Raw genomic sequence first — 27,638 nt, 5'->3', positions numbered from 1 at the left:
GCATGGCACCTCACAAAGATGGCAGTGTCAGTGGAACCCCTCACAAACATAGGCGCAGTAGTATTATAATAGTAATAATAATAATAATGAATAATTGTAGTATTTGTTAAACATTTACTGTGTGCTAGGTACTGTACTAAGTGCTGAGGTGGATACAAGCAAATTGGGTGGGACACAGTCCTTGTCCCACAGAAGGCTCACAGTCTCAATCCCCATTTTATAGATGAGGTAGCTAAGGCCCAGAGAAGTGAAGTGACTTGCTCAAGGTTGCACAGCAGACAAGTGGCAGAGCCAGGATTAGAATCCACATCCTCTGACTCACACTCCCCTGTTCTGTCCAATAGGCCATGCTGTTTTTGATCACAGAGAAACACTTTTCTGCAAAGTATTGTGTATGACATCATTATGCTATGTGACATTTAAGCAACATAATATAATCATGACAAATGGACCAGTCCAGGGAGATGACTGAATTATGAAGCTGGCTCTCAGCAAATGAATAATTAAATAACTATGACATTTACTTTCACTGGAAATCCTGATTACCAGGATGATTCTGAGGAAGATGTTTAACTTAATTCTCTGTCAAAGTAGCGGGTAGCCACTAAGCCTGTAGTACGTAAAAAAAAAAAAGCCTAGCTGGGGCTTCGCTCTGCTTTTGCCGTTGAAGTTACTGTGAAGAACCACATTATCCTTGTAGGACAAAATCCTACAAGGTGGTATTTTTGGGTGGCAGGGGCACCCTGAATCCTGAGCCCCTTGACCTGTCCTGAAAGTGTAGCTATAAGACCCTTCTTTCCTGTGGTGTCTTCTGGGCCTGCCACCAGGCTCAGGAGGCTCCAGGCCTTGCACAATTCTACTCTTTGTCATAGGCGCTTGGGGTGGGGACTTGCAGGTGACAGAACTGACAACTAATATCCAGTGCAATCCCCCATTTTCTTAATGGTATTTGTTAAGCACTTACTATGTGCCAGGTACTGTGGTATATTCAATAGTATTTATTTATTGAGCGCTTACTATGTGCAGAGCACTGTACTAAGCACTTGGGATGAACAAGTCGGCAACAGATAGAGACAGTCCCTGCCGTTTGACGGGCTTACAGTCTAATCGGGGGGAGACGGACAGACAAGAACAATGGCACTAAACAGCGTCAAGGGGAAGAACATCTCGTAAAAAACAATGGCAACTAAATAGAATCAAGGCGATGTACAATTCATTAACAAAATAAATAGGGTAACGAAAATATATACAGTTGAGCGGACGGGTACAGTGCTGTGGGGATGGGAAGGGAGAGGTGGAGGAGCAGAGGGAAAAGGGGAAAATGAGGCTTTAGCTGCGGAGAGGTAAAGGGGGGATGGCAGAGGGAGTAGAGGGGGAAGAGGAGCTATATACAAGCTAATCAGGTTGGACACAGTTCCATTCCTACACAGGGCTCACAGACGCATGGCCTACTGCATAGACCATGGGTCTGGGAGCCTGGGAGACAGAAGGACCCGAATTCTAATTCCGGTTTTGCCACTTGGCTGCTGTGTGACCTTGGGAAAGTCACTTAACTTCTCTGTGCCTCAGTTACCTGATCTGTAAAATGGAGATTAAGACTGTAAACCATATGTAGGACAGGGACTGTGTGCAATCTGATTATCTCGTATCTACCCCATTGCTTAGAACAGTGTCTGACACATGGTAAAGCTTAACAAATACCATAATTATTATTAATATTATTATTATGATCCCTATTTTACAGATGAGGTAACTGAGTCACAGAGAACTTAAGTAGTTTGCCCAAGATCACACAGCAGAAAAATGGCAGAGCTGGGATTGGAACCCGGGTTCTTCTGACTCCCAGTCCTGTGCTCTCTCCATTAGGCCATGCTGCTTCAGTGTACCCAATGTGCTGTATACCTACCACTGAATGCACCATGCAAAGGGATCAGGTGCAGATCTCCCTACGTGCATCAGCATGGAGAGGGTCAATCCTTTCCTTCCTTTGTATAAATTCAGCCTTATTTAGTTTAAGAATTGCCAATCATCCTTTTCAACCTTGGGAGAATAGTACTCATTGTTTCAAGAGCATCAGCATTCCTCCCTGAATGGATAAATCTCTCTTACTGAGGGGTCAAGGCAGGTTGTTTTCGTGTATGTGCAGAAAATATTATTTTCAGAAAGCTGACGGCAGGACACTGGCAGGGATGGAACTGGAGTAGAGTTAGACACTTGGAATCCAAAAAGCTGAGAGAGGGTCTGACTGTCAAGCAGATTTCTAGAGCCAGAGAGAAAATTTCCTCAGAAGCCTGCCATCTATTTTGTCATTTGCCCATGCCCCCAAGCACACCCCCAGTATGTCACCAGAGGAACTGAAATGAAGAAACATTATTCATTCATTCATTCATTCATTCATTCATTCATTCATTCATTCATTCATTCATTCTCCCCTTCTTAAACAACTCCAGTGGTTGCCTATCGACCTCCGCTCCAAACAAAAACTCCTCACTCTAGGCTTCAAGGCTCTCCATCACCTTGCCCCTTCCTACCTCTCCTCCCTTCTCTCTTTCTACCGCTCACCCCACACGCTCCGCTCCTCTGCCGCCCACCTCCTCACCGTCCCTCGGTCTCGCCTATCCCGCCGTCGACCCCTGGGTCACGTCCTCCTGCGGTCCTGGAACGCCCTCCCTCCTCACCTCCGCCAAACTGATTCTCTTTCCCTCTTCAAAACCCTACTTAAAAATCACCTCCTCCAAGAGGCCTTCCCAGACTGAGCTCCTCTTCCCCCTCTACTCCCTCTGCCATTCCCCCTTTACCTCTCCGCAGCTAAAGCCTCATTTTCCCCTTTTCCCTCTGCTCCTCCACCTCTCCCTTCCCATCCCCACAGCACTGTACTCGTCCGCTCAACTGTATATATTTTCGTTACCCTATTTATTTTGTTAATGAATTGTACATCGCCTCGATTCTATTTAGTTGCCATTGTTTTTACGAGATGTTCTTCCCCTTGACTCTGTTTATTGCCATTGTTCTCGTCTGTCCGTCTCCCCCGATTAGACTGTAAGCCCGTCAAACGGCAGGGACTGTCTCTATCTGTTGCTGACTTGTTCATCCCAAGCGCTTAGTACAGTGCTCTGCACATAGTAAGCGCTCAATAAATACTATTGAAAAGAAAATTTCCAGCTCATCTGATGAGAAACTGCTGGTAGCGGTGCTGAGAGTGTGAGGGGCCGGCATTCCAAAGCATGAGTCTTTTCCACCTGCTCCCTTGGGCTCAGAGCGTGGGATCGAGAGCAGGTGCACTTGCCTATCGCAAATGCCGCAGAGGGGTGGGCAGAGGCGGCAGATGATCATGGCTCCTATTAAAGCTCTTGGATCCAGGCAGGTTGGAGGGGAAGAGAGAGGAAGTGACTTTTTTTTAGAACTCTATACTAGGAAAGTTTTCTGATGATGGCAAAGAGCTTTGGAAAAAGATGATGATTGATTTCATGAAGCATTTGGAAAAGCAGGGCTTTTTGAAGAAGCTGGTAGATGTAAACAATGGAGGCAAATGTGAATCTGAGTGATTTAGAGCAGTGGGCTAGTAATGGGATTCCTGAAGCTTTGGGGGTAAGAAACTAATTTGGAAATTTTATAGCTGGTATCCTGATTGTGAAATTATAATAGTGACAATTATGCCTAACTTTGTACAAAATCACTGAGAATTCATTAAAATTTAAACCGTAATTCAGTGAAAATATTTTTACATTGTAAGATCACTGGATATTTATTCAGTGTGTTTCTTAGAGAAACTATAGTTGATTTCAAAAATTTTATTTTCACTATCCCTATGGAGTGGATAAGGGGTTTATAAGTACTACCATTTTAATAATGAAGAAACTATGACCAAAGCTAGGGCTGTATGATTCAGGTGTGTTTAAACTATATTGTTTGACTCTAAACTTTTTAAATATGCCTTTTGAGGAGAAAAAGTATGACCTAGTGAAAAAAGCCAAAGCTTGTAAATCCGAAGACCTGAATTCTAATCCTGACACAGCCATTTGCTAGATCTGAGGGGTTAACTATTTTGTGCCTCATTTTTCTTATCTGTAAAATGGGGATTAAATACTTGTTCTCTCTTCCCATTAGATTGTGATCCTCATGTGGGACAGGAAGTATGTCCAACTTGATTATCTTGTATCTACCCCTAGTGCTTAATATGTACCATAGTTATTGTTTTTACTATTATCCTCCTTGCTGTTTGTGTACAGGGAATTTAAGAAGAATAATCAGGATGTTGATTTGACCACTGTTAGCCAAGCAGGTGACTTATGGCTCAATGAGACAGAAGCAAGTGTTTAGAAGCAAAGGTGAAAACAAAAGTGAAAAATAAAAAGCAGTTCATTCCCAGACAAAATGCCTGTTTGCTGACTTCAGTGTTGTCTAGAAAACTGTACTCATTTAAGACAGAAACAGAGGTTTGGAAGCAATGCTGAAACCAAAGGTAAAAAAATGCAGTTTTCCTCCCAGGATTTTTAGTGTTCTTCAGAAATCTGCAGATTCAGCCAGTAAGCCTTTAAAGGGGTATCAGATTCTCATTCCAATCAGCCAATCAATCAGTCAATCACTCAATCATATTTATTGAGCACTTACTATGTGTAGAACACTGTATTAAGCACATGGGAGAGTACAGTATAACAGAGTTGGTAGATGAATTTTCTAGAGCACGGGCCTGGGAGTCAGATGGTCGTGGATTCGAATCCTGGCTCCACCACTTTGCTGTGTGGAGTTGGGCAAACCACTTCACTTCTCTGTGCCTCAGTTACCTCATCTCTAAAATGGGGATGAAGACTGTGTGCTCCATGTGTGTCCAACCGGATTTGCTTCTACCTATCCCAGTGCTTAGTACAGTGCTTGGCACATAGTAAGCACTTAATACATACCATTATTATTATTATTATTATTATTAACAAGCTTCCAGCCTAGAGAACGAGCTCCAGTCTACTATCCAGATGTATTGCTAGTCTAATGGAGTATGGCTGTGGAGATTCCTCTGCCCTTGCTGTTAAGCTGCCTGTACTTCCAGGACTGTCAGGAAGATAATGTTCTGTGACATCAGCAGATGGGAGCTGGAAACTTGAAATGCCAAAGTGCCCAAAGTGGGCTGGAGAGTAGTATGTAAATATGTTTTGAAAACTAAAACTTGATAAACTGAAGTTCATCAAGGTTTTGAGACCACTGCTTGATGATATGACTGGGCAGATCAGAGCCTATAGTATATCACTATCAAAGGAGAAGTGCTTTTTTTTTAAGCAAATACTTCATAAGGCACAAGAGTCAAGGAGGCAAAACAAAAACAGTGCCAGTGCTGCAAAAGTCAAACACGACCGTTCAACAAGTGACAATCCAAAGGCCCCACATTGGCCTATTCAGACACAAGCAAACACTGTAGGGGAATTTCATTGTCATCGGTCCTTTCTTTTTCCCTGTCTCTCACACACATTCTCTCTCTCTTCCCCTCACTATGATGCCTGTAGTCTTACTGACTGTCTGATAAACAGTATCTCACTAGTCACATTGGTAGGACTAGATGGTTATCCTGCATTCTATCTAGGGCCTTCTTTCATCTCTATCTGTTGTCAAATTGTCCATTCCAAGCGCTTAATACAGTGCTCTGAACAAAGTAAGTGCTCAATAAATGCTACTGAATGAATGAATGTTGTAGTGAAGCTTCTTACAAGTCTTAATTCTCTAGGAATATGATGTTCAGCTGTTGAGATATTTTGAATGCCATTTTGTGACACATTGTTTTATCATCAGTAAAGGATGGTAATCTATCTAACTGGAGGTATCCCAGATAGTGGTAGTAAAATGAGCACTGTTTGGACCTCATAGCAAGAGGAAAAGGCACCACTATTTAGTCCTGGTTGCAGTCAGGTCATTTCCATTATCCATTCTAATTTTTATTTAGAAGTTGCATTAATTTGAATGATGGCTATAGAATTCCCTACCCAGTACTAATTTAGTTTGCTGGAGATCCCAGGCCAAGCCCTGGGCCATCTCTGCTCAAGCCCCAGCACCTTTGGGTCGGGACCCAAGACTCCTTACAGCCTTGTGGAAAGAGCATGGACCTGGGAGTTAGGAGACCAGGGTTCATGTGTAAAAGTGGAATAGAATGCTATTAATCAATCAAGGTATTTATTTATTGTGCACTATGTGTTCAGAGCAATGTATTAATTGTTTGGGAGAGTACGATATATCAGGATTGTATGAGAAGCGGCATGACCTAATGGAAAGAGCACAGGCCTGGTAGTCAGAGGACTTGGGTTTTAATCCTGGCTCTGCCACTTGTCTGCAGTGTGACTCTGCCACTTGTCTGCAGTGTGACCCTGAGCAAGTCACTTAACTTCTCTGTGCCTCATTTGCCTTGTCTGTAAAATTGCATTAAGACTGTAAGCCTTATGTGGACTGTGTTCAGCCTGACTAACTTGTATCAACCCCAGCTCTTAGTACAATGCCTGGCACACAAGAAATACCACTAAAAAAAAGAGTTGGTAGACCTGTTCCCTGCCTATAAGAATCTTACAGTCTAGGGGACTTATACCTTAATACCTTCAAAAATGCCATCATTATTAAAATAACATGAAAAGGGGGAAAAGCAACCCCACCTTATACTCTCCAATAATTCTTTAAAAGTGTTTATCTCAATATACCCAATCCCGCTTTATTCTAACCGAGAGGGAATAATTTGAAGTCTGAAGCTCGGCTCTTGATCTGTTTCTGTTCCTCAAAACAAACCCCAGATAGTTCATTGAATGGGCACAGTGAGCAAGATGAGGATTTAAGAAGTGGTTATGTATTTTTAAGGAAGAATAGTATTTCAGAGAAAATATGAATTCCATAATCTAGCCTGATATTTTTATCATCACTAATGCGTTAAGCAATTCATATTCATAAAATTAGATCCAAATGCTCATTAATTTTTGTGATAGTCATAAGTTGAGCCTTGTAGAGCATATTATTTAAAGACCTTTTTCCTGATTTATATAATGTGTTGTAAAATGGCACTTTTTATGAAGGGAGTTTTTGTTGATATAAACTTTGGCATACAGAGAGAATTGTCACTATTGACATAATCATCAGTGCTCTTTGCAATTTAATCAATTTACTACAATTTTGACAGTGGTGGTAAAGGGAGCAACATTTATACTTTAGCAAAAAATTTGAGTCATAATGTTGAAATCTTAAGATGCTAACAAATCCCTGAAATGAATTGTGGCACAATATGAAACATGGAAAATAATTGTTGGTATGGTGGTATACTTGAGTGGGATTGAGGTTGTGTTTCTTACTCAATTTCCAAACTGAAGCAGTTTTGAAGGAGGAATATTTGGCTATATTTTGAAAGATGGTATCGTGACTTTTCTAGCTACTATAGTATTTTAGAAAATTGCTTAAGCCTTTCATTTCCTGTGGGTCATGTGATAAATTTAGCTTTATGCTTAATTAGAAGTCTGAGCATTCATCTCCGTCATGGTTTATGTCTTATCAAGGCCAGATTCTACAGCTCTCTGTGCATGCACTTCCCACAGCTTCAATTCCGTGGGGGTTATGCGTGGGCCAGGGCCCTAAATTGTGGCCATCATCTCTATCTAAGGAGCACCACCATTTGTGGCAAATTTGACCTTATTGATGAGCAGTCATGCTGCTCTCAACGAGGTGGCATTTGAGAGGATAAATTTGCCAGACATTTATTGTCCTGATCACAGCTGTAGGGCCTGGATTCCCAGCAGGAAGTGGGCTGAATTCCTCTTTATTACCCAAACTCCCTGTGGGTGAGGCTTTGTTAGGTTGATTAAAACTGAAAGCTGGTAATCTTATTTAAAACTAATCAAGGTGTACTTAAATGTAACTACCTCCATTTTCATTTCCTTCCATTTCTAGTCTATGCAAGGAATTTCCACTGAAGTCAAAGGGAGCCACACTATGGAGAAATTACACAGGATGTGTAGAGGGTGGAATGGAGTACCCAGGTCTAATACCCTCAGGCTAGGGGTTAGATATTGACATTTAGAACCAATCAGAGGAACTTTTCCAGTTATTTCTTTTCCCTTGAAAGCCAAGCAGAGAGTTAAATTTTGTGAACTATGGGCTTGGCCTCACTCTTTGGAGTATAGAAATTAATAGCCTGGACACCTTCTCTTACAACCCAGTGTAATGAGCTTCTTTTAGTTGCTCGCAGTAAGTCAAAGGAATAAATCCCAGTGTTCGCTGGCTCAGCATAGCTCAGGTGGAAAGGCATAAATCACAGAGATTTGACATTTTTCAGAAAGAAAAAGCAAAACAGAAAAAATTTAAGATTACCATCCAGAGTAGAATGATGTTAAACAAAGTGCTTTTTTGAAAAAAGAGCTAAAATGAATAAAACACTAAAATGCAAAGAAATTATTTTTCTGTGTCATTTTCACTTACAATGCCCATCATCCTCTGGAGATAATTAATTAGCAAACAGTTGGGGCAGCAATTTCTGTCCAAAATTTGAGGCTGTAAATGCAACTATATATTTGTATAATTATTTTACTGTTTGTTTTACAATATAAGATGCTGGGTATCATCTTGGGTAAGTGTAAATGCCTTTAAAAACTTTACACATGCAGTTTTGTGAGTCCATGTTGTTGCAGGTAGTAGACACTTAAAATTTTCTAACTCAGGAATTTTGCAGAAAATATCAGTCAGAAGGATTTAGATCAATTCAGAGATAGGTTCATAATAGCTTATTAAAGGAAAAATTTAGAGATATTAGAGATGTTAAGAAGGGTTCAGAATGTTTCACAGATGGCAGGTCCATGATGAATTATTCCAGGGGAGAAGTTAGGGATGTTAGAATGTGCATCCCCAACTTCACAGACAGGGATGTTTCACAATTTCATTGCCTGCAGCCACTCCCTTGGGCACTAAACTTATTGACACTTAGATTCTTCTATCCTATGTATTACTAACCCTTCTTGTGGTGAATTTACTTTTAAATCACTCTGCTTGATTTAAAAGCAATTCAAGCATCGTGAATGAGCAAACCTGCCACATTGGTTATTATATTGCAATATGAGTGTATAGTTTCTAGAGCACAGACTGAAGTTGAAAAAATATTTACAGGTACATCGTCTTGTCTTATGTTCATCGAGTTGTTTCCAACCCATAGGGACACCACGGGCACATCTCTCCCAAAATGCCCTCTTCCCTATCTCCAATCGTTCTGGTAGTGTATCCATAGAGTTTTCTTGGTAAAAATATGGAAGTGGTTTACCATTGCTGCTTTCTACGCAGTACACTCAAGTCTCCACCCTCGACTCTCTCCCATGCCACTGCTGCCCAGGACGGGTGAGTTTTGACTTATAGCAGATTGTCTTCCACTTGCTAGCCACTTCCCAAGCTAGAAATGGGATGGGTAGGCCTCTGCTCGACTCTCCCTCCCAGAGCAGAGACTGGTAGAGTACTGAAAACTCTCCAGCTGCGACCCTGAGACAAGTACATGGTATAATATTATTAATGTAATAGTTTTAAATTTTTTTTTTCTTTTCCTGAAAAATTGTTCTGACCCCAATCAGAATTTTCCTCTCTAGGCCAAAGTCTTTGGGACCTATTGGGAAATCCACTGTTGTATTAGGATGAAGGTGCAGGCAGTACACTATCAGCATTTAGGGCACAAAGAACTGGGCTGGATGGATCATTGTCTTATCTTTGTATGGCATTTCTTATCTTCTTGGGAGCCATAGTTCTAATTCAGACACAAAATGAAATGTTCAGGAATGATTTTTCCTCTAGGTAGTCATCTTTTAATGCCTGTCTAAGAAAACTAATTATGTAGAATGAATAGATAATACATAGTGGCATGAAAATATTAAATTGGTTTGTTCTTATGAGCAGTATTTAAAATGGTTTATATTTTTCTCTGAAATATCCCTAATTAAGGAAAAAGTCTTCACATGCCTCTTCTTTTGCTGGTAACTTTTACAAATACACAGTACCCAGAGATCAGCAAATGAAATGGCACTTATGACTATCTTTCCAATGTTTATACTGTTATTTATACCATTATTAGTGTTAAATATAAATAGATATTTATATACAATTTTATAAAAGGGTTTGCTTGAGAGGGTTAGGATAGAGATTTTACCATAGTTTTACCATGCAGTGCCATAAGATTGCCCTCAAGGAGTATAAGATCTAATGGGGGAAAGAGGCAGATATCAATTTACCTACTTACCTCCTACTTAGATTGTGAGTCCCATGTGGGACAGAGAATACGACCATCATTATTAACTTATATCTTCCTCGGCACTTGGAACAGTGCTTGATTCACAGTGAGTGCTTAACAAATACTATAATTTACAGTTAAAACAAGTATTAAAACAGAGCTATAAATGATCAAAAACAAAAAAGTGACATGTTTGGAGGACAATGTCAAAGGTGGCAGAGTCAATCGTGAGGTACAGTTAAGGAGGTTAGCTTGGGAGCAGCAAAGAGTTAAAGTGGGGGTGTCGTGGGAGAAGAGAGTAGAAATGTAAGATGGAGACAGCTGTTGGAGAAGCCAGTGGTTACTGGAGAGGTGAGGAGATCATTAGTGAAGACCCTCAAAGCTGATGTTTAGAAGTTTCTTGTTTGTTATTTGAAATTAATCTTTTTACGTATGTATTTATTTATTGAAATGTTTTATTGCCTTGGAGAAATTCCATTAGTCATGTTTTATTTGGCCATTTGTATATTGCTTTGGCATAAAAATAAATTTGCTTTATCAAGATACATATTGTTCATGCCAAATCCCAAATATAAGGATTACTTCACCTCAAAATAAAACACCAATGCCCATAACATAAACATTAATGCTTTGCTCTGTAGTCATTCAATTGACCTGCCAGTTTCCTTTCATCCTAGACTTCACTACCCTAGATCTCTGGTCCTCACAGCTTCTTACTCTCAGGCAGAAATGAACCAAGAGCTGTCTTTTCCACTGCAACCTTAATAATTTGCTCTCTGTCTGAGCCTTGGCACACCTACCTCATTCCCATTGCATGCTCAGTCCCTCTACCTCATGGACCAAACTCTTTCATTGTTCCGCTAAGTTCCCTGGCATAATAACAGCAATAATAATAATATTGTGCCAAGTACTGTACTGAGAATCGGGGTAGATACAGGATAAACAGGTCAGTGCCAAGTACAGGACTTTTGTCCTTCATGGGACCTCAACAAATGTTTGATGATGATGGTGATAATGAATAAGACTGGGCAAGGCAGAATGATGTCTGCCATCACTGACATCTCATCACACTACCTTGCCAACATGGATACCTAACAGTTTGGGGCTTGACCTAGGCACTAATCAATCAATCAATGGTATTTATTGAGCATATACTGTGTGCAGAGAGCTGTACTAATAAGTGCTTGGGAAAGGGCAATATAATTGAGTTGGTAGATGTGACCCCTTCCCACAAATAGCTTTTATAGCCACTAGCAAATCCATCAACATACCCCAAGCCTGTGGCAGCTTTGAACTCTCATAACATTTCCAGGGAAATGGTGAGGAGTGAGAGTCGTTTCCAGGAATCCTCAGGGAGTTCTGGCCAATGTGACACTGGAGAGAGGAGATCTAACATGGCTACTAGCTCAGGAAACCTCCCACTGTAGGAAGGAGCTGGAATGATTCCATGGCTCTAATGCATCAGATTCCCCAAAAGTCCCTATAGCTGACCCATACTGACCAGGCGCTCATCCCAAGGTATCTGTATGGATGCCCAAAGCCATCCAGATCATCATAAACCTTGGATATTCCCAGGATACTCCAAACTTGCCAAAAATGTTGAAAACTCCCTAGTGCCATAGGTTTGAGATTTGGCAGTATTTTCTTGAATTGAGAAGTTGCAACATTGTGACAGTTGTCTTGGCAATAAGATCCAGAAATCAACCTGAAAATACCAGTTTTCTTTCCTAGTAAGCACTTAGAAAATCTATGCTCACCAGTTAGGAAAACCCTAAAAGAGTAAACATATTCCAAATTAAGAGCCTCAGGGAAGAGATGCTGCCAGAGTTCCCTGTTTAGGAACCTGACAGAGCAGTAACTGAAGTCAAAGTGGGTGCAATACCTAAATTTATTTTCTGCTCGAACTTGAACTATGACAAGGCTATATATTGGACAGGAAGACCAGTTTATAGAATGTAGGGAAGGAGGAAGTACCCTAGCTAATTCATTCCTATTGCTGACAAATAAACATTGCAGTTATTTAGTAGCTATCATTTACTAACTCTGACATAATTTAGAGGAGCACTGAGGTCTAGTGGAAAGAGTATGAGCCCAGAAGTCAGCAAACCTGGGTTAATAGTAGTAATAATAATAATAATAATGATTGCGGTATTTGTTAAGTGTGCCAGATACTGTACTAAGCATTGTGGTCGATACAAGTAAATTGGGTTGGACAAAGTCCTTGTCCCACATGGAGCTCAATCCCCATTTTACAGATGAGGTAACTGAGGCCCAGAGAAGTACAGTGACTTGCCCAAGGTCACACAGCAGACAAGTGGCAGAGCCAGGATTAAAACCCATGACCTCTGACTCAAAAGCCAGTGCTCTAGCCACTATGCCATGCTTCTCACATTCTAATCCCAGCTCCCTTGTCTGCTGTGTGGGAAATCACTTAACTTCTCTGGGCCACAGTTACCTCATCTGTAAAATGGGGATTAAGACTGTGAGCCCTATGAGGCGCATGAACTGTGTCCAACTTGATAAGCTTGAATCTACCCCAGTATGTAGAATAGTGCCTGGAACATAGTAAGCACTTAACAAATTTCATTAAAGTAACAATGATAATAATAATAGTAATAATTTTGTGTTAGTAAGTGATAGCTACTAAGAAATTATAATGTTCATTTTACATTTTAATGACTAAGAAATTACAGGTGGCCCCCTATGTGAATCATGGCAGCCATGACCCCTAGGCAATTCAGACTGGGAAATGAAGTGTGTAAATGAAAGAGAATTAGACACATGGGTAAAAGTAGAGGGCTTTTGGGAGTGAGTGAACTGTGAGCTTCTTGTAGGCAGGGAACATGTCTACCAACTCTGTTATAGTGGATGTTTCCAAGCACTTATACAGTGCTCTTCACACAGTAAGCACTCAATGAATATGATTAATTGATTGATTAAAGAAGAGAGCATCTATAAAGTTTGGAATGTCAGTAGTATAAGTGAACCCAAAGTTTCAGGAAAAGGAACTCTGGGGATGAAAGCACCATAGTCTAGTGGATAGGACATGGACCTGGGAATCAGAGGACTTGGGTTTTAATCCTAAATCCCCCATTTGCCCAATGTAAGTCCTTGGATAAGTCACTTAGTTTCCCCATGTCTCAGTTCTCTCATCTGTAAAATGGGGATTCAATACCTGTTCTCCCTCTTGCTTAGATCATGAACCCCATGTGGGACAGGGACAGTGTCCAACTTGTTTATCTTATATTCTACCCCAGTACCTCAGTAAAGTATTTGGCACAAATATTATTGTTATTATTATTGTTATTTCTGTCACTATGCCAGGGAGTTTAGCTGAACAATGGAAGAGTTTGGTCCAGAAGGTTGAGGGATTGAGCGTGCAGAAAAGGTACAAGTCAGTCATTCATTCAATGGATTGTATTTACTGAGTGCTTACTGTGTGCAGAGCACTGTACTAACTGCTTGGGAGTGTACAATATAACAATATACCTAGTCATTAAATGGTCAGTATTTTGAGATGCCTATATTTCAGATGCTGAATGTATCTGTTAGAGCCAGTGTGCTTCTCTCTCCTTTCAGTTAAACCTTGTAACAGAACAGGATCAACTGCCTTATAATGGCCTTGACTTGTATTCAGAAGACAACATACAGGACTGGGTTAGAGATACCAGAGGTGTCATGGTTCTGGATGGCATATGTTAATGGTCTTTTTTTGAGCAATTTCTACTAACCCACAGTCTGATTCTGTTTCCAGCTCTTTCTAAAATTCACCTATGTATCAATCATTAGAAGAGATTAAAAAAAAGTCAGATAAACTAAAATATATGAATATCTTATCTCCTCTGTGCTGGTCAGATATCCAACCTACCTGGAAAATATGCATTTTTCATCTCAAGAATTTACCTGTGAATTAAAATGTGGAAGGAGACCTTGAACTTTGTCACTTGAAAATGCTGGACAAGTTTGGGTTATTGTACTTAAAAGTCAGAGAAATACCTCAAATCTGTTATCCTTCTTTATTAAAGGAATTTCATGACCAGTAGCATTTTAATGTTTCCTAGTACTCTGGGAAAGTAAAAATAATTGGTGCTATTTCTTTAAGTTGAATGTTGAATAAATATCAAGAGAAATTGAAATGCTTATATTAAAAATGGATATGACATTTCTTCTGCACCAGTCTGGTGTAGAAAACATCATTTTTCTTTTATAAATGCAGGATACAGTCATTTTATCCAGATTGATCCAGTAATTCTATAATAAACCTATATTAGAGCATTGGTCTGATCCTGCTATCTTATAATACAGACCTTTTTTTGCTACCCATTGAATTGGAAAGTGACTCAGTGAAAGACATGTATCCTACCTACTTTTAAAACTGTGATGATTTCCAATTAAGGATTTTATAATGAGAGCTATCACACAAATGAGTAAGGAGTTCAGGGAGTTGACAGTGAAAACATTGGATAATGTTAGAAGATAGAACCTACTGAGTACAGTTTGGCTGAAGGAAGATGGTTTACTTCTACCCCTTAAATACAACCAAGTCATCTGTCTAAAATAAATGACAGTTGTTTTTTTTAACAGGAGGAAATGTGTTATACAATGATAGTATTTTATTATTATGTCATAATTAATGATATGGGAAATTAGGGTGGCTGATAAATACTGAAATTGAGACCTAATGCTTAACTGATTTGGGGGCCATGCTTTACAGGTGAGGCTTTGAAGCTGTCAGCGGGAAGATTTACAGATGATCCCTGTTACCTACCCAAAAGAGAGGCAGTGGTCCAAGCAGCTCGAGCCCTGCTGGCTGCAGTCACTAGACTGCTCATCCTTGCAGACATGATTGACGTCATGTACCTATTGCAGCACTTATCAGCAGTAAGTTGAACCTGAAATAGTTCTACCTCTCACTGTTGAATGCCCTTGCGATATTCTACGGTTAGCCAATTTACCCTGATATCTCTAGTCTGTAAGCTCCCCCTCTACACTCGGGGTAAGCTCATTGTGGAGAGGGAACGTATCAACTAATTCTCTTGTTTTACTCATTCTCAAGCACTTAGTACAATGTTCTGCACATAGTAAGTGTCCAATCAGTACCATTGATTGATTGGGTGGTATCTTAAACAGATCTTGAACAAAGCATTCAACATTTTTTGGTCCTATGGGATGGAAATATAATGTTTGTCTAGGGAGAGGCTGTAATCAAGAGCCAGTTTATGAAGATGTTGGGTTGCTGGAAGAGCTGATGGATTGTTGCTTAGGAATTCCCTGAGAGAATGTGAATCATAATTAAGCCTGGGTGAATAGTATTTCTTTTTTTTTTTTTTTTGCTAATGGCACAGTTCACCTTCCTGCTCCTCAAGAGCAAACAATTCGAATTCTATAATGAAACACTGAATCCTGAAAGATGAAATTAGAATCATAACCTTAGCTCAAATAGGACTAAGTTACCATTCTCCCCCGATTAGACTGTAAGCCTGTCAAATGGCAGGGACTGTATCAGTTGCTGACTTGTTCATTCCAAGCGCTTAGTACAGTGCTCTGCACATAGTAAGTGCTCAATAAATACTATTGAATGAACTTTTGGCTAAATAGGTCAATTTATATTAATTCTAGAGGAGCTGTTATATGCTAACTCTATTCTAGATCTTCAGAATATTTTACATCAGCTCATTATGAGCCAAAATGTGCTGTGATCTTATTAGAGTTCACATCCTTGTGGAGTAGAAAGGTAGAAAGAATAAGGTCTGGCTTTGTTTTGCTCAATAAACAATTTTAATTTTGACAGTAAAAATATGCTTTTCATTAGACTCCTCTTTTTGGGGATAATTGATTTGATAAGGCAAATTGAAACATTAATAGTGTCCACGTTGATAAGGGGTTTCTTGTAGTGTTTATTTCAGGATCTTCACATCTCTGTCAATAAACACATTTAGCTTTTCCATAAAATTACCTATCTCATTAAACAAAAGCTTGCTTTATTTGATTGACCTTATTATTAAATTATTTTTTCTCAAATAGCTGATCTAAACACATCCTTTGCATTTATAGCCCCGTGTTTCTTGTTTATATCTAAATGTCCAAAATGAGTGATTTGTTCTCTGACGTCTTTTCTGCTAAAACTTGGCTACTGAGAAAAGAATGTCTCCTCTCTAATAAAAGCTTACTTTAAAATTAGTTGTTTACTACATATTTACATTAGTAATACTGGGTCATTAGACAAGTAATGATGGTAAAAGTGAATGGGCATGTCCAAAAAACACTATCAGACAACCTTCAAGACTGTAATCTTGGTTGGCCATCCACCCCCACATCAAACAGAAACTCATTACAAGTAGCTTCAAGCACTCAATCACCTCACCCCTCCTACCTTACCTCACTAATTTCCTATTACAGCCTACACACTTCACATCTTTAACTTTTCTAACTCCAACTTACTCAATGTACCTTGATCTCATCTATCTTGCTGCCGACCCCTTGCTCAAATCCTCCTTCTGGTCTGGAATTCCGAATTATTATTATTATTATTATTCAACTACAATAGACCACCACTCTCCCCAATTTCAGGGTCTTATTAATCATATCTTTTCTAAGAGACCTTCACTGTCTAAGTCTTCATCTCCTATCCTCTCTTTCCCTTCTGCACCGCCTATGCACTTGAATCTATTCGTTCACTTTAACCCCTTGATAGTTACCTGTTCTCTCCCCCTAGTGCTTATGTACTTATCTGTAATTTATTTTAATGTCTGGGTCCCCCTTTAGACTGTGAACTCCCTATGGGCAATGAATGTTTCAACCAACTCTATGAATATTGACTCCCCCAAGTTCTTAGAACAGTGCTTTGCACCCAATAAGCCCTCAATAAATACGACTGATTGAATCAATCAATCACATTTATTTAGCATAGAGCATGAGGAGTCCAGTTTTGGACCCAATTAAGCTTGAAGCAGTAGTAGACCATCCATTTAGAGAAATTCTGGAATTGTGAGATTGTAGAGGAAGAGAGAGGACAGTGCTTGAGTTAGATTTGGGAATCATTCCGATAAAGATGGTATTTGAAAAAACTGGGGAGCTGAGGAGCTCCCCAAGTCAGTGAATGTAAATTGAGAAGACCCAGAATAAAGCCTTGAAAGAGACCCACAGTTTTGTAAATGGTGAGAGGCTTTGATCCTTTACAAACCAGTTTCTGCCCGCTTCACTCACCCTAGATGTCCTTTGAAACAGATTTCTCCAAGGTTAGCAATGGCCACCTTCTTACTGAAACTAGCAGACTCTATCCTAATCTTGCTCAGTCTCTCACCTGCCTTTGACACTGGGTACCACCCCCTTCTTCTGGAAACATTACCTAGCCTTGTTTCACACTCACAATTCTCTTTGGGTTTTCCTCCTACCTCTTGGCTGCTCCTTCTCGGACTATTTTGCTGGCTCCTTCTTTGCCTCCCACACATTTAAGGAGCTTGGACTGGCATGGGAAGAGGGAAATGGACCCATAACTGAATAGTGAAGTGGAGTTCAGAGAAGGATTTTTTAGTTAGTGGAGACATGGGTATGACTGGCAAAGATAGCCTACCCCTGCTATTGTCGGGAGCTAGGGGAACCTCTGTCATTTTCCTTCTACCCAATCTTTCTTCCAGATGAAACATTTCCAGTTCTTGCAAGTGGGCAGAAGAGAACTCAATAATTAGTTATTTCAACTCTGATTTAGCCTGTAACTACCAAGGCAAGGTGGACTAATTTTACAAAGTTTCATTTCAACATTTTCGATATTTCCTGGATAATTTTGGTGAAAAAAACACACCACTGCGTCTATTATGTTACATTATTTTACTTGCTTATTGTGGTCTTTTACCCCTTTTAAAATGCTGCAAGTCACCAATGCTCCATGCTCATCCTCTAGGACACAATGAACTTAACAGCTGCTATCAGAGAGATGGAAGTTCTCTTCTTCTCCTTTTGCATCCAAAGTTCTAAACTCTGTTGAATTTACATAAATCAAAATCAGCATATTTGGTCACTGAATGGAGCTAAATTTCCCAACTTTCTTCCATTTGCATCTCAGTTTACTCTTCAAGCCCACACCTTTTCCCTGAACTCAGTGGATGTGTAATTAGTATGAAACACCAACATCACTGCTTGAATTTATTTAAAATTATGTTAGGGTAAAAGAAAAGAACTATACTTGAAAACAAGGAATAATGAAACAAACCAGTCTTCCTTTAGCAGCCCCCTGTCTCAGTGTAGAGTAACCTTTAAGCAATAGGACAATAGAGTTTTTGATGTTTTAAAGAAATATTAATTCCTTCTATGTTAGGGCAGGTAAAATGAAAAAAAACCAGTTCATTATAGTGTATTCACTGAGCATAATCTAGGGATAATCCAACTGAATGCTGAGACATTAAACAGCAAGGATTGTAAATTCCTCCCAATTTACCTGACCTATATTGTGATATTCAATGAGGCATTGGCTGAAAAATAAAACTTCAGTTAAAAGAGGACAAGAAACTTTCAAAGTCACCTGCAGAATTCTGCCATGAGATTATAACATGTTAGGCAGGGTAGACTGTTGGAAGCTACTTCCCTCTAGGTGAGCTCAAGGTTGAAGGGCAAGATTTTAGTCTAATGCATCATTATTCTTATTCTTCTTATTGTTATTAATAGTAATGATAATAACAGTTAAGCACTTACTCTGTGCTAAGCCTTGTACTAAGTAAGCACTGAGGTTGATGTAAGAGGTTGATGTTGGGGCTCACAGTCTAGGGGGGAGGAAGAAGAGGTATTGAATCACCAGTCTGTAATCTAGGAAACTGAGGCCCTAACAGGTTAAATGACTTATCCAGGGTTACACAGCAGGCAAATGACAGAGCTGGGATTAGAACCCAAGTCACCTGAGTGCCAGTACTGTGCTCTGTCCATTAGGCCATACTGCTTTTTTATGGTATTTGTTTAATGCTTACTATGTGCTAGGTGCTGTACTAAGCACTGAAGTATATACAAAATAATCAGGTTGGGCACAGTCCCTGCCCCAGATATGGCCCACAATATTAATCACCATTTTCTAGATGAGGGAACTGAGGCCCAGAGAAGTTGAGTGTCTTGCCCAAGGTCACAGCAGATAAGTGGCAGAGCTTGGATTAGTACCCAAGTCCTCTGACTCCCAGGACCAGTCTCTTTCCAATAGGCCATACTATTTCTCACCATTACTTTGCTATGTGAACTTCAGTAATTCATTCCTCGTCCATCATCTCAATTTTCTTATCTTCAAAATAGAACTATTATTTTTATCTATTTTCCCCTCCCTTTTCCAGTTACTCCTACGGGCATTGGACAGGGCAGGCTATAACATATTTCCCACCTGTATTTTATGATTATTATTATTTTATAATGAATGTTTAATATTCTAAAAGACATAATCAAGGAATGCACTTCAGAATTTAATACTTTTTTTAAAATTGAATGTCTCCCAATAGGCATTTCTTGTCAGTACAGTCAAGTCAAATACAGTCAAGTAGAGACTGAGGAAATAAGTGAAATAATTACGGATTAAGTGGTAATTGTTCGTAAATTACATTCCTTGGTATTTTCTGCTGTGAAATCTGGGTGGTATGTTTTGACTTGGAAAAACAACTCAATAATTCAATTTCAGGGGAGCTCTTTTTACTTGATTAATTATTAGTAGCAGGACAATAAAGATCCTGTAATCTACTGCAATTTATCTCATCAGCATCTATCCAGCATGTATCTTAAAAAGGGAATGTAAGAAGGAGCAAGCATTCTGATTCAGCAGAAGTGATTTCATAACTCATGTGTATGGGGAAGCAGAAATGAAAAACTGTTTAGGGAACACGCTGCATATGTTTTAATAATCAAAAGTCTCCTTTTTTTTTTTTTTTTTTACTTTTTCAAAATGAGAGAACTAATAGACTTTTGTGGCTGGAGCCGGCTGTGGGACCTACTCTGTATAAATGTCTCATCAGGGACAAGTATGAGTCCATTCCATTACAACAAAATATCATGAGATCAACCACTTTTTTCATAAATTGTGTGTTTCTGTAATTGGAATTTGAGAGTGCTTTGAATGACTCTCCCCAAAGTTTTCCTATTGTGATGTGAAATATTACAATCAATATGATTAATTCTTTTAAAGCGTCAGTGCCTATTAAAATGTGAAGATACTTTTTCAGAGAACCTACCATCACTATTGTGCTGTATGTTCCCAAATGCTTAACACGGACTCTGCACACAGTAAATGCTCATTAAGTACGATTGACTGATTAATGAAGTAGACTTTTTGGCAAAGGAGCCTCAAAATTACTTCTCATTCTAATTCAAATATTATCAGTCCATAAACATGAGAAGCAGCGTGGCCCAGCGGAAAGAGCACAGGCCTGGGAGGCAGAAGGATCTGGGGCTCTGCCAAGTGCTTGCTGTGTGACCTTGGGCAAGTCACTTCACTTCTCTGTGCCTCTGTTTCCTCAACTGTACAATGGGGATTAAACCTGTTCTCCTCTTAGACAGTGAGACCCATGTGGGACAGGGACTGCATCTGACCTAATTAACTTGTACCTACCCCAGCGGTTAGAACAATGTTTGATACCAAGTAAGCGCTTAACAAGCACCATAAAAATTTTAAAGAAATAAAATTAAAAATAACCATAGTATTTTATGCTTATATAATGACTGCCAGTGCTTTACATTCATTTTAAAATCTTGAAGTTAGGGAGGTAAATAGTGGTCTTCTTATTTTATAGAGGGAGGAAACTGAAAAATCGAGATGGCAACCTGTAAGCTTCCTGTGAGCAGTATCACACCTATCACCCTGTTATATTGTACTTTCCCAAAAGCTTTAGCACAGTGTTTTGCACACAGTAAATGATCAATTCATTCATTCATTCATTCGATAGTATTTATTGAGCACTTACTAAGTGCAGAGCTCTCTTCTAAGCGCTTGGAATGTACAATTCGGCAACAGACAGAGACAATCCCTGCCCAATGATGGGCTCACAGTCTAAACGGGGGAGACAGACAGCAAAGCAAGAGAGAACAAAACAAAAACAAGACAACATCATCAAGATAAATAGAATCAAGGAGATATACACCTCATTAACAAAATAAATAGGGTAATAAATAAAATATACAAATGAACACAGTGCTGAGGGGAGGGGAAGGGGGAAGAGTAGAGGGTGGTGGGGGGAGGAGAGGGGGAGCTAAGGGAAGGGGGCTCAGTCTGGGAAGGCCTCCTGGAGGAGGTGAGCTCACAGTAGGGCTTTTAAGAGGTGAAGAAAGCTAGTTTGGCGGAGGTGAGGAGGGAGGGCATTCCAGACCAGTGGTAGGACGTGGGCCAGGGGTTGATAGTGGGACAGGCAAGAACGGGGGACTGTGAGGAGGTGAGTGGCAAAGGAGCAGCGTGTATAGGGTGAGCAGTAGAAAGAAGGGAGGTGAGGTAGGAGGGGGCAAGGTGATGGAGAGCTTTGAAGCCAAGAGTGAGGAGTTTTTGTTTCATGTGGAGGTTGATAGGAAACCACTGGAGGTTTTTGAGAAGGGGAGTGACATGCCCAGAGTGTTTCTGTCAGAAGATGATCCAGGCAGCAGAATGAAGAATAGACTGGAGTGGGGAAAGACAGGAGGAAGGGAGATCTAAAAGGAGGCTGACACAGTAATCCAGTCGGGATAGTATGAGAGCTTGTACCAGCACGATAGCAGTTTGGATGGAGAGGAAAGGGCCGATCTTGGCGATATTGTGAAGGTGCCATTGATCGATTGATTTATATCTGACTGGCAAAACATATGTTTGTTTTTACAATTACAGTTTCAAAAGACATTTGAATCTCTTAAAAATGTGTCCAGTAAATCTGATCTGCGGAAGACTTACCAGAAGCTTGGAAAGGACCTGGAGAATCTGGATTATTTAGCCTTCAAGCGTCAACAGGTAGGACCAAGGGAAATTTAATAGAAAGTTGAGACTCTTGGGCCTTGGTGATGAGGTTGAGTTTATGTTTTGAATAGTGAAAAGGCACATGGGAGAAGATCAAACTGCATGAATGGATACATTTAAAATTAAGAATGAAACAAGGCAGTCATGTAGAGCTGCAATACATGAACTGAGGATGTTAGAAGCAGGGTGGCCTAGTGGAAAGAGCCCAGGCATGGGAGAAAGAGGACCTCTGTTTTAATCCTGGGCCTGCCACTTGCCTGTTGAGTGACTTTGGCCAAGTCACTTAGCTTTTTTGTGCAACAATTTCATCATCTGTAAAATGGGGATTCAATACCTGATCTCCCTCATAATTAGAATGTGAACCCTGACTTGGGACAAGGACTGTGTCTGACCTGACTACCTTTAGTCAACCCTAGGGCCTAGTACAGTGCTTGGCACATAGTAAGCACTTAACAAATATAATGAATACTTATCTAGATTTAACTTTGAAATTGAAATTAAAGAGCATGGCATAATGGTTAAAGCACGGACCTGGAATTCAGAAAGTCATGGGTTCTAATTCCGGCTCAGCCACTTGTCTGCTTTATAATGGTGGGCAAGTCTCTTCGCTTCTCTGTGCCTCAGTTATCTAATCTGTAAAATGGGGATTGAGACTGTGAGCTCCACGTGGGAGAGGGACTGTATCCAATCCAATCTGCTTGTATCCACCCCAGCACCTAATAGTGCCTGGCACATAATCAGCACTTAGCAAACACCACGATTAGCATTATTATTGAATAGGGTGGTTTTGGAAGTAGGTAAGGTTTAGCATAGTATTATTCATTATTTATCCAGAAATTGAAACACATTGTGCTCCTTATCTAACCAAATAAGAGCTAGAGATCTAAAAAGGAATTGTTGAAAAATTTCTTTCCTTACCCCTCCATAAAATTACAATCAAAATTCCCAAGGCCTTTTACAGGGTTTGGGTTAGAATAAAAACTTTCTGATATTTTGATTTGAATGTTTCATGTTTAACCTTTGTACTTATAAATCTGGTGAATATTTAGAAGGTTAAAATTTTGAGATTTGCATTCTAGAAAACCAAAGGTTGTCACCTGTTTTCTGAAACCAGTGATTATTTAAACCGAGCCCTATCCGATCAACCAAAAACTCTTCCAAACGAGAATAAAATTAGGCAAAAACCTGTCCTACAAGCCAAATTCGATTTTGTTGGTTATTTTGGCTTCCATTCATAAGCTCTAACCTCAAGCCATTCTACCATAGAACAGTACCCAGTGCTTAGAACAGTGCCCAGCACTTAGAATAATAATTGTGGTATTTGTTAAGCGCTTACTATGTGCAAAGCACTGTTCTAAGCGCTGGGGGTTACAAGGTGATCAGGTTGTCCCACGTGGGGCTCACAGTTTTAATCCCCATTTTACAGATGAGGGAACTGAGGCACAGAGAAATTAGAACAGTGCCCAGCACTTAGAACAGTGCCTAGCACTTAGAACAGTGCTTGGCACATAGTAAGTGCTTAACAAATACCATTATTACTATTACTGCAGCACTGGGGCTACAATTTTCTTTCTCGATTTGCAGTATTTTCCAGCCACCAGGTGTCAGGGTTGTCAAGTGTGTTCTTGTGTTAACTATTTAATCTTTTGAGAACAACTGCTAGATATTTAAATAAAAAAGTATTATTAGACTGCTTGAAATTCGATAATTTTCCAGTGACTGATGGCATCTAAAGCATGACGCATGGACTTGTTTGTAAGTGTGAGCTTTGAGTTTGTTATGTGAATTTACGTGAAAGCAATGTTTGTTGCTTTCTGTAACATCAGAGTGGTTTGTAACTTCCCCCCTTTTGAATATACACTTTCAGAAAGCAAAAAATTCTATTTTTGCTCATAAAAACATTATTGTAAATTATATACATTGTAGACTGGATGGTTGGAAAATTGAACCGAGAAGAAGGGCCTAACTTTTCTAGTCTCATCTCCACTATTCCTTGTGGAGGTTATTAAGCCTTCTGTTTTCTCATATGTCTATTTCCTAAGATACTTTGAGGACAAATTATGTAATATATGTGAAAGGCTTTTCAGTTTAGGAAGGAAAGAGCCATAAAAATATGAAGTATTACAACTAATAATTCAGAGAGAATCAAAGAGAATTACTAAAACGAATCAGATATTCCACTCCCAAATTCTGCTAGATAGTTGTATCTCTATACTTCAGGCAAGGAAACAGACCCTGGGAATAGGACTGTAAGCCCGTCGATTAGACTGTAAGCCCGTCAAACGGCAGGGACTGTATCTGTTGCCGACTTGTTCATCCCAAGCGCTTAGTACAGTGCTCTGCACATAGTAAGCGCTCAATAAATACTATTGAATGAATGACTCTTTGTGAATTAGAGACTTGGCCTTTTTGTTTCTTGAACACCCATTTATTCTCTCAACCACAAATAGGAGAAGGTTTGGGGGCCATTAAAAATAAATGATGATGATATTTGTTGTCAGGCACTATGTACCAGACACTGTACTAAGTGCTGGATAATTGTGGTATTTGTTAAGCACTTACTGTGCTTAACTAATTTGCCAGGTGCTGTACTAAGCACTGGGGCAAATACAAACAGATCATGTTGGACCCAGTCCCTGTTCCACATGGGGCTCACAATCTCAAATTCTGGACATCATTCAGCCATCCCAACCCACAGTACCAGACAGGAAACCGATCAACTGAAAATAGACTGTCCAGTAAAAAAACTGATCAATTGCTAAAATGGGGATAAATCCTTGCCCCATCCCATCTTCACTGAGACATTTCGAGATAGAGCCTGAAAAAAGAGTTCTTACTGGACTATTGTCTGAAAAGCTAAATTTTTCAGAACTACTGTTATGGATATCCTTATCTTTATTCACTGTTATTCTCTTTGCAAGCATTTATAGAACGTTCACTGTTTGGCTTTGTACTAGGTGTTACAAGGCAGTTGGCATGGAAAACTCAAGGTCTCTGCTCCTAAAATATTTGTCAGCTCATAGGCAGACAATCTCTAGGCACCATCCCATCCTGGAAACAGATGAGAGAAGGCCCACCCTAAAATTCTGTCCCTTGAAATTCTTCCTAGTTTTTTTTAATTGTTTCATTAAGTAATCCATTTCCACGAAAAATTATTTAAAACCTACTCTGAGGATGATGTTAGAAAAACAGCGTGTCCTAGTGGAAAGAGCATGGGCCTGGGAGTCAGCAGGACCTGGGTTCTAATCTCATCTATGGACTTGTCTGCTGTGTGACCTGGGGCAAGTTACTTCCCTGTGCCTCAGTTACCTAGTCTATAAAATGGGGATTAAGACTGTGAGCCCTATGTGGTACAGGAACTGCATCTACTGTATTTTATGTCTACCTCAGTGCTTAGTAGAGTACTTGGCAAGTAGTAAACATTTAACAAATACAATAATAAGAACAATGGTGATTGAAGATGACGATGATATTGCCCCTTAAGAACAACAGACAAGACTCAGTTCTGAGAATTCAGGATCTAGAACCTGTTTGGAGGATTTGATTGAAGAGTTGGTGATATGTACTATGGTATTCTCACTCTCTCATTCTTGCAAGTCAGTTTCCCACTGGAGCCTGGAGTGCAACTAGTGAATAGGTGGTAGGGGTGCGGCACACTGTCAAGTATACCCAGAGGTAAAAAACGGAAAGCAGTGTTGCCTAGTGGAAAGAGCACAGGTCTGGGAATCACAGGATCTGAATTTTAATGCTGGCTCCATCACTTGTCTGCTGTGTGACCTTGGGCAAGTCATTTAACTTCTCTGTGCCTCAATTCCCTCATTTGCAAAATGGGGATTCAATACCTGTTCTCCCTCCTACTTAGAATGTGAGTCCCATGTGGGACCTGATTATCGTGTATCTACCCCAGTGCTTAATACAGGGTGTGGCACATAGTAGGTGCTCGACAAATACCATAATTATTATTATTGAGATGCAGCATGACCTAAAGAATAGAGCATTACATGGGAGTCAGAAGGACCTGCTAGGGACACCATTTGTCTGCTGTGTGACCTTGGGCAAATCACTTCATTTCTCTGAGCCTCAGTTTTCTCATCTGAACTACTGGGGATTAAAACTCTGAGCCCCATGTGGGACATGAACGGTGTCCAACCTGGTTAGCTTGTATCTACTCCAGTGCTTAGTACAGTGCTTGGCACATAGTAAGTGATTAACAAATACCATTTATGGTCTATGTGGCTGCAGTAAAGAGCAAATGCTGTGCCATGGTGTCATACCAGTAGGTTAGTTGTCACAGGAGTCTTCGCTACTCATATTGTCAGGTTATTTTTCAGGGTTGCTTTTGGGCCTGCTCACCTTTTGGATTCTCTTTGGTAGTTCTTTGGTGATAAATCTTCACCACTGATAGCATTTGGTTACTTGTCTGGCTAGAACCCAGGTCTTCCGGTTTTCTTCTCTACTGCTATGTCTTTGATGCTCTTCTCGACAATAATTGGTTTATAATGTGACCACCATCCCAAATCAAAGTTGTTGCAATCCTATGAAGCCATCACTCATGTTTAATTGTATTTCTTCATCATTTTTAGTAGGTTAGTTAGTTTATGATGTCTCGACATTCCTTCCATTTCCAGACTTCCATTCCTTAGCTCCTTTGAGATGCTTAGGAGCAGTTCTCTGCATCCATTTGATATCTCTGCCTGGGAGCTTGGGCTTGGCCTATCAATTTTTTCTTACCTTGATTGTTGGGGGTGTTTCTTTCTCCACAGTGTTCTCTCAAGATGTCCCTTGGGTTGAAATGTAAATACTTCCTCATCGCCCTACTGACAAAAAAGGGCTTATTCTAATTATTAAATTATTGTAGATGGCACCTGGTAGGTGGGGGTTGGAGACTAGTGACTGGTTCTGGATGGAATGTGATGAATCAGATTGAAGTGAGTGGGGGGTTGTGCAGTATTAACAGGGAGTCTGTAGCTCTTTAAATTATTATTGACTAGAATTATTACTTTTGAGTTTATTTGCTTGATTATGATGCTATTTTCGTGTTGATGGTCAGTTGGTGTTTTTAATATCAGAAAATTATAACCCCTGGGTTGAGTTCTTTTTAAGAAAAGAATTAATGAAAAAGGAACTACTCGGAAGATCTTTTTCTGTTTTAATTTATGGAAGATAATCAAGCTCAAATTATTTCCCAGAGACTTAATAAGAGTGTTACAAACATGTCTGTTTTTCATGTGCCAAGTTTTAAAGTTCATTTAATCATATTTATTGAGAGCTTACTATGTGTCCAATTGATATGGGTTTTCATGTGAACAGATTTCACATAACATGATACACACATATTCACATCTAACAATCAATCAAATGTATTTATTGAATACTTACTATATGAAGAGCATTATACTAAGTGCTTGGGAGAGTACAACACAACAGAATTAGCAGACACGCCTATATCCATATATGAACTCTTCAGAAATAGAGATATTTCTGAATAGA

General features: G+C 39.8%; 1 protein-coding gene across 1 annotated transcript in view; it reads left to right on the top strand.

The window, feature by feature from the left end:
• Positions 1-27,638, top strand: part of CTNNA3 (catenin alpha 3) — a 1,377,490-nt gene that overhangs the window by 72,169 nt on the left and 1,277,683 nt on the right. The window contains 2 exon segments of the mRNA XM_039911548.1: positions 14,928-15,094; positions 22,023-22,142. Of these exon segments, the coding sequence (XP_039767482.1) occupies positions 14,928-15,094; positions 22,023-22,142 (287 nt within the window).

This window comes from Ornithorhynchus anatinus, chromosome 3 (assembly GCF_004115215.2).
Source record: "Ornithorhynchus anatinus isolate Pmale09 chromosome 3, mOrnAna1.pri.v4, whole genome shotgun sequence".
In the NCBI taxonomy this organism is placed as follows: Eukaryota; Metazoa; Chordata; class Mammalia; order Monotremata; family Ornithorhynchidae; genus Ornithorhynchus; species Ornithorhynchus anatinus.
The sequence above is the reverse complement of the archived record's forward strand: the minus strand, read 5'-3'. Positions and strand labels throughout refer to the sequence as shown.